At 35.1% G+C, this 8404-nt stretch overlaps 1 protein-coding gene across 1 annotated transcript; it reads right to left on the reverse strand.

The window, feature by feature from the left end:
* Positions 1 to 1249: 1249 nt before the first annotated feature.
* Positions 1250 to 2694, reverse strand: LOC149144054 (heavy metal-associated isoprenylated plant protein 20-like). Its single transcript, XM_089449431.1, has 3 exons — positions 2454 to 2694; positions 2124 to 2202; positions 1250 to 1933 (listed from the first exon to the last, which is right to left on the reverse strand). Exons 1-3 carry the CDS (start codon positions 2523 to 2525, stop codon positions 1638 to 1640), a joined length of 447 nt encoding a protein of 148 aa, XP_089305557.1. The 5' UTR covers positions 2526 to 2694; the 3' UTR covers positions 1250 to 1637.
* Positions 2695 to 8404: the final 5710 nt, after the last annotated feature.

The following is an 8404-nucleotide window of genomic DNA, read 5'->3' on the forward strand; positions in this document are numbered from 1 at the left end:
TTAAAAAGGTTTTAGATGTTTTTAATTTTATTATTTAATCTCTAAGCTTATTTATTTTAAAATATGATTTTTAAAATTTTAATTTAATTATTAATAACGAAAAGGTGGATGGTTGAGTTTTAATCTCCATGAAATATTCTAGAATATTTTTACTAGTAGTTACAATGTAGTCATGTCTTTTTTTTTATCATGTGCTATTCGTAAGCCATGACATTGGTCCATGGTATTGTAACAAAGTCTATTTACAAGCTAAGGATCTCCGTGGTAATATAAAAGTGAATCTCTAGGGTTAAAAATTTACTTGTTTTTATTAAATGTATATATGTTTAAATTAGCACAACCATATAAATTAAATGGTTGGGAAATGATGATAGACATCAAGTCATAATAAGCATCAAAATACTTACTTCATCAAGTTACTAAAATTAAAAAATTCATAAGAATGAACTAAATTATAACTTTAAATATGTGAAAAGATTTTTAACCATGGACATTCACATTCACTTGAGTATTATGGAGATTCTTAATTTATAAATAGACTTTGTTACTATCCAATGAAAAATGATTGATTATTAAATTAAAATTGAAAAAACTTATACCAAAATACATATATCTAACCACATAATTAATAATAATAATAATTTAAAATAATATTATAATTTAATTTATTTATATTTTTTTCAAAAATATTAACAAAATGATATGTATTAATAAATAAATATATCCCAACTTTTCATAAATCAATATTTGTAAACTATTTAATTTATATAAATATACTAATATATTTTTGGTTTTGATTTCATCATTATAAAGTTTAAAATTTAATAATTTAATATTTATTATAATTTGACTAGGTTTAACAACTAAAACATAAAAACATATATTTCCTTCTCAAAAGCCACAAATCCAAATCAAAGAATATCTAGTATATCTACCTCCGTAAAGTAAATGGTTGAAACCTTCGAGAAAAAAGAATGACCTTATCGGTAGATAAGGTCATTATAAAGTTTCAAATTATAAAGGTTATTATAAAGGTTTTGATTTCATCATTATAAAGTTTAAAATTTAATAATTTAATATTTATTATAATTTGACTAGGTTTAACAACTAAAACATAAAAACATATATTTCCTTCTCAAAAGCCACAAATCCAAATCAAAGAATATCTAGTATATCTACCTCCGTAAAGTAAATGGTTGAAACCTTCGAGAAAAAAGAATGACCTTATCGGTAGATATATCATGGAAAAGACCGTTATACTTTACACAGTGACGAGTTCTTGGATTCTTAAGAACGCTTCAGGGTCATAGGGCAAGGAAGCTCAACACGATCACTATTTGTTCGCGTTGTGTCGCTTATGGCCTGGCCTCTCTCTTCTGCTTTGATATTTTGGCACGGCGGAAATATTCATGAAGAATAATAATTTTCAAACCATGTTCACGATCTGTTCTCCTTCTCCTGGACAGCCCATTAGATCGAAAAGAGCTCTAGTCACAGAAATATAATTATAAAGATAGAGAAGCCGCCCTACACCGCCAATCACCAAGAACAGTTGGCGTTGAGAAAAAGCTGGGAGCCTCTTCCGCTGCCGCCGCCCCAATAAATAGTTTTGACTGTACAGGCAGCGGCAGCTGCAGCTACATGATGGTGCAGGAATTCGCATTGTCTTCACTGAACATGGAAGTGTACTGCTCGTCTGTGCGATTAGGGCTCATGAGGAAACCCGGTTCCACCTTCCGAACGTAGCCAGGAGGAGCCTTCTTGTCGTAAACCCCAGCAGCGTAGGGATGGTATACCATTTCGGCAGGTACAAAAGGCCAAATCTCTGTGGGCTTACCGGTGCCCGTCACCCTCCGCAGCACTTTGTATACCTCCACGTATCCAGTTATTGTTAACTTTTGCTGCTTTCTGTCCAGATCCACCGATTGCACGCCTGCGCATATGAGATAAGGTGCTCTAAGAGATGATTCAATCACCATTAAGCTTTATATTTATGATAGAAGTATTGTATAACTGTTAATAATATCTGTGAACATCTTAATATGATTTAATATAATACTAAAAAGCGATGCACCATGTGAACAAATCCAGTTAAAGAACCACACCGAATACTCAGTGCTCACCTTTCATGGACGAGACTGACCTCTTCACTCTCTTCGCACAGCCGTCACAATCTATATTGCGGACCCTCAACACCACAGTCTGCACCAGTTCCAGAAATTAAAACAATGATCAGCTTTGCAGGATCAAATTTACGGCGTTGTCCACGTTTTGGAGTTTTGGGTGGAATAGGGTGAAAGAATTTCAAAAAAAATAATAATCTGTTGTTTAAAATGTATTTTTGCTGGTATATAAACAGAAAGGAAACAGAAAAGCATCAAATGATCATTGAAACTGGAAATTAACGAAATAGACGTCATACTTAATTAATAAAAGTGGGGGATGCAGTATACCTGCAACTGTAATTGCTTGACGCGTCTCGTGCGATCGCCGAACAAACTCGATACATAATCCAGGGCGCCCATCGAGCAGAAACTTGAAAGAAATCTCGAGTGTGCTTTGAAAACGGCAGAAATATCTATCTCCAGACGTAGAAGCAGATATGTTGTATAAAAGAGAGGGCAGAGATTTTATAGGCAAACTCGAAACTACTAGGCGGTCTTAATGGTTGGAATTAGCAATATCTACCACCTCAAGTTGATATTAAAATGATGAAAGCCGGTTTCAATTTGATATTCACATTTCCAAGCAGTTTACACGCTAAAAATATTCACCAGGTGGAATGCCACGATAGTAGCAAAACGGCGTTGGAGCCCACTTCTTTGTAGAGAAGGTCCTGTAGCAGATCGAATCGGATACCGCGCCAGTGTCGCGATGATATTTTGAAGCTCTTTCCTACCGATTGTTAAAGTCAGTTGCTGCACGACGGTGATGGCGATGGCAGTGTTTTAGCAATAATCACTTGGCAAGTCGGTTCAACGCGCAAAGCAAAGAAATGAATGATAAAAGGAAGAAGATAAGATTGTTTTTTGGTCCCAATAGCGAGAGACGCCCGCTTCTACACGATGACACGGTTTATTTTTGGAAGGATAGTCGGTCATTATATGACAATGTCCGAAGTAGCGACTTCTGATGGCCGTAAATTTCGTGATATCCTAATTTAATATAATATAATATAATTTAATATTATATTTATATTATATTTGAATATATATTTTTTTTAATTGGTAAAATTGTAAATGAACTTGCATAAGTTAAATTTAGTTAAAAAAATTGAATAAAATTTGCAACAAAGATATAGAGAATAAAATTGATAAAAAAAAAATTAATGAATTTGATTAGTGCACAGCGAATAAAATAATAAAAAATTATAATTCAATGAAATATATTTTACATCATTGTGTTTAGTAGAAATATGTGAATTTGTAAAGTCTTTGTGGAGCAAAGATGATTCTACATCTATCATTTTTTCACATTTTCTCTTTAAAGTTGGGCCTATGAAATGTGTCACACATCTACTAACTAATACTTTTCATAAAAAAATTTATTTACTAGCTTACCACAATATCCATTCAGTTTAACTTGACACTTATGAAATGTAACATTGCAAACCTGCTTTAATAATTATTCTCATTATGTATTGACTTTATACACATTTCAAGGATCGAATGGATATGGTGAATCCTCGGGGTTCTATGCCTCTGATTAGGTGTAATCTCCTTCTCATTTCTTCCTTGCGAGTGGTGGCTCCAACGTTTGTTGCAGAGATTAATCCCCTTGCAGGTAATGGGCTTTTTCAAATTTTGAGTGTTGGATTCATAAATCTGTGTTTATTTCTCTATTTGATATACATTACCTAACAATTGGTTTTCTATAACAGGGTTCAGGTTTCATGGTGCTGCCTTGAACTGCGGAAAGTCTCCTCTGTCCAGCCTAACCAAGGTATATTGCTTTTTTGATGACACTACCTCCATTATGTTTTTTGTCAGTCTTGTTCTTTGGCTATGGGCTCTAATCCTTGTCTTCCTGTTGGGAAGGAAGAGCTCTGCAGTGCCATGGCGAAGGTTGGATGGAACCCTCGCTCAGATTTCGGCATGCGACGAGGACCATCCTATCTGCCTTTGGGTATCTTGCACTGCTAGGGTCCTCTACTGAGTTAAATTGTTTAGGTTTCAACTCAATGTTTAATTTTGTATAACTGCTTTACTATGACTGCTCAGGTTTTCACTCAAACATTCTCAGCGATCGAGAGTTTGTAATTAAAAGGGGTTTATGTGGCCTCTCGTCTTTTAAATAGTTTTGATATGAAATGTTTAAGTCAGCCTGTGAATAGGGGATTTCGTATTGAAAGGTTCTGTCGAGGGTTTGGGGCATCCAAACCCTGGCTTTCCTTGCTCGACTTGACACTATTATATATTCATGATTAATGCAAATCTATCTCATTTATCTTATTCGGTTTACTTCTATATTGATTCTAGAGGTAGCGCACTTACCACGACAACTCTATATGGTTTAACATTATTTAGCTTAAACTATCGTGTAAATGGATTTATACTATTATTGCCATTTTTCTATTCTGACTACGCGTTTTGCATTCTTCTTGAATGACAGTTTCCCTCTTGCAATAGTTAGAGTTTGTAAACAAGAGGGTGATTCCTCGTAGCCTTCTACCATAAAAATTCCTTCCATTTCTTGAACGTTAAATTATTTATTCTCCTGTATACTTTATCGTTTATTTATATTGATGTTAGATTATGTCTGCAATTTGTATCAATTCAGTTCCTTTATTAAAATCTCATTATTTACTTGTATTCAAGCTAAAGGAAAAAGGTACTTGAGTATCCCTCGAATAACTCAGGCTTTGGCAGCACCTGTACTCGGGCTTACCCTTTTTCGTTTTGGTTTATACTTATCTGTATTATGAGATGATTTTTGGGGTTTAATCCACCACCTTGGCCATTTCTATCAGTAAGCTTGTATTTCTTTGCTAACAAGTTTATTTCAATGGCAATATCTGTTAATGAGGCGTTTATTGTCCTAGATGGTACTTCACTCATTTTTTTACCGAGAATTAATAATGTCTTCCTTTTTTTTTCAATCTTTCTAGAAAAGAATTCCAGTACACTGGCTATGGTCTAGGTCTTTAACTGCACTGAATATTTACTTACTTTCTGCACAGAATGTCTAGTAGGATCTTCTTGTGATATCACGGTAAATTATCTAGATTGTTTCCTAATTTATGTGAATGTTTAGTATGCATAGATTGTAACAATACATAGAATAAAGATTTAGCAATTTAAACATAAGAATATATATCAATACACAGGATAATTGTCTAGCAATTAAACATAAGATTTCTTCCACTTATCAGGACCACTGATTCCCAGATACTTTTCTATGTCAATTCACAACCAGACCTTGCCTCTGGTTTCTTTTCCTCCCAAACTTGAGACTATTACGCCAAATAGTCCCCCCCCCCCCCCCCCCCCCTCGAGTTGTTCCTGGGTACAAGAACCTCTTTCTAGAAGAACTCACAGTCTCATTGCTCTTTGGTCCTAACCTAACATAGCCACATAAAAACTACCTGACCCTTCAACACAAATTTCTCCTCTTGCTTTTCATTTCCTTGATCTCAGATACTAATCCAGGTGGATCTCCAGACACCAATGGCATGGAAAAGGTGCAAAATCCAAAGTGGCGAAAAGATGATTAACTTGACACCAAATAGAAGTGCTCGTCACTCTGATTCCAACGGTGTGAATGAAACTCAAATCTGAGTCTAGATGAAGAAGATAGAGGTAGTGAAAGTTGGGTTGACTTTTGCTCACTGAGTAGGATTAGTGAAGACACAATTTGGACTTTTCCAACGGACTGAATTTGAACAACTCCAGCCATATTCTAGGCGAAATTGTTGTTTGGTTAAAGAGACTCTTTCGGTCAAAATCCGAATTTTCAAAAATGGCCATGTCGGTTTTTTTAACCAAAAAAATATTAAAAAAGGGTGGCAGGCCACCAACCCCGCCACCCCAGTCATTCAACATCATTGTTAATTAAGGGGCAGGCCATGCCCGTAGCCCCTCCCCCCATACCACGGAACCACCGTAACACAACACAATTTTGGGTGGGTCGGCCCTTGGGGCATGGACCCAACCCATTTAAAACGAAAAAAACATGCACGGGAAAAGTGGGCCGACCCTTGGGGCTGGACCCAACCTTAACCCTTTCGCCTTAATAAGAATACAACGCAGGAAAGGTGGAGTGGGCAGGTCGCCCAAGGCAAGCCCAACCCGAACCAATGTTTAAAATTAACATTTGGTTGTGTAAAAAAATGAGGTGAGGTTTGACCGCCCGACCTCCTCCATAATAATAGGATCCGTAACCACTGTGCCACAACTAACTGTTGTGTAATCTGCCTGCCAAATTTTTATTTAAAAATAGTTCATTAGTGCACAAAGGTAGAAGAGGGAGTGCATGTAGTTCGAGGTAGATTTTTGTAGGTGGGCCAGATTTTCACTTTGTTAGAATTTGACAAATTTTATATGGTTTCAGCACTTCTCGACGCCACGAACGCAATGTCACTATCCGTTTCTCCATCAAAGTTCTGAATTTTTTGGCCATTTTTCAGTATGGAGGTATAAAACTCCTTTTTGTAATTGATGCTTGTACTCTTCTTTCTCATGCCACTTAATGAATGAAGGCCTCCCCATTGATTGAGCAGGGCCCAGAGAAGTAGTCCAAGTCAGGACAAACTCCGTTATCAAGTTTTGTTGTCTTCTTTCATGCTTCATGTGTTTCTCCTCTTCGCTCATGTGTACATTAAATTTCTATGTTTAAGCTACAATTTATGCAGGTAATTCTTTAATACATCTATAAGAAAAAGATCTTGGATCAAGTGGTATCAGAACAGGTCTTTTTAGATGTGAATTTCATGTTTGTATGCTAACAAGAAACAGGGTCCGAAGAGGTGAAGGGAAACTAAAGTCTTTCAATCCCGAAGCAAAGCATGCACATCGAAGGAGAAACATGGCAAATGAAGAGGCTCATTATGAAGAGGAGCTCAATTTCCGCAAAACCTTCTATACAATGGCAGAAAATGTTGGTCAGTTGCTTTTAAGGCTCGAGAAAGTAGAATGGAAAAAGGCAAAAGAACAAGGTTCAATGCATGGAAATGGTGAAGAAGAACCCCCTCCTTCTCCTTCCATGAGTGGAATCTCTTCTTCTTCTCATCATCATCATCATCGTAGAACCCCCTCCTTCTCCTTCCAAGAGTGAAATCTCTTCTTCTCACCATCATCATCATCATCATCATAGAATCCTAATTTAATATCATTTTATTTTTATTATATTTATATTATATTTGAATATATTTTTTTTAAACTGGTAAAATTGTAAACGAACTTGCATTAGTTAAATCTAGTTAAAAAAAATAATAAAACTTGCAACAAAGATATAGAAAATAAAATTGATAAAAAAAATTAATGAATTTGATTAGTGCACAGGGAATAAAATATTAAAAAATTATAATTCGATGAAAATATATTTTACATAACTGTGTCTAGTAGAAATATGTGAATTGTAAGGTCTTTGTGGAGCAAAGATGATTCTACATCTATCATCTTTTCACATTTTCTATTTAAAGTTGGGCCTATGAAATGTGTCACACATCTACTAGCTAATACTTTCCATGACAAAAAATTATTTACTAACTTACCACAATACCCATTCAATTTAACTTACACTTATGAAATATAACATTGCAAACCTATGTTAATAGTTATTCTCATTATGTATTGACTTTATACACATTATAATGTTATTCTCATTATGTATTGACTTTATACACATTATAATGTGATCGAGCATTTGAATCATATAACACAATTTTTATTCTCATTATGCATTGACTTTATACACATTATAATGTCATTCTCATTATGTATTGACTTTATACACATTATAATGTGATCGAGCATTTAAATCATATAACACAATTGACTTGTGGCTGGGTTACAATCTAGAGAGTTCGCTATCAATCGAGTCCACATGTCATTACATAACTCCATTTAGGTTTTACATAGTGACATTTGTCCTGTCAAATATAATTTATTTATGAACCTTATACTGTTTACATATTTTCTCTCGGTGAATGTCCAATCTTCTGAACTGTATTTACTTACTCGTCCTTGCAAACTCCATATCACATTAATTGGTTGCAGATTACTCGGCCTAGGTGACAGTGCTTCCTCGCTGGTGCTTTTATTGTGGTATTGCTTCAACTATGGTTTGGGATTCCCTCCAGAATCAACGACCTATAGACATTTCAAGGATCAGACGGATATGATGAATCCTTGGGGTTCTATGCCTCTGGTTAGGTGTAATCTCCTTCTCATTTCTTCCTTGCGAG

The sequence above is a fragment of the Pinus tabuliformis genome, chromosome X, assembly GCF_031772625.1.
Source record: "Pinus tabuliformis cultivar Carrire ecotype Pingquan chromosome X, CPIR1, whole genome shotgun sequence".
In the NCBI taxonomy this organism is placed as follows: domain Eukaryota; kingdom Viridiplantae; phylum Streptophyta; class Pinopsida; order Pinales; family Pinaceae; genus Pinus; species Pinus tabuliformis.

Bases quoted from the DNA above. Each gene is read 5' to 3' on its own strand.
- LOC149144054 (XM_089449431.1), bottom strand. From the start codon at position 2,525: ATGGGCGCCCTGGATTATGTATCGAGTTTGTTCGGCGATCGCACGAGA. The intron at 2,203-2,453 runs GTATACTGCATC...GAACTGGTGCAG, and splicing joins TCAAGCAATTACAGTTGCAG to ACTGTGGTGTTGAGGGTCCG. The intron at 1,934-2,123 runs GTGAGCACTGAG...TCATATGCGCAG, and splicing joins GTCAGTCTCGTCCATGAAAG to GCGTGCAATCGGTGGATCTG.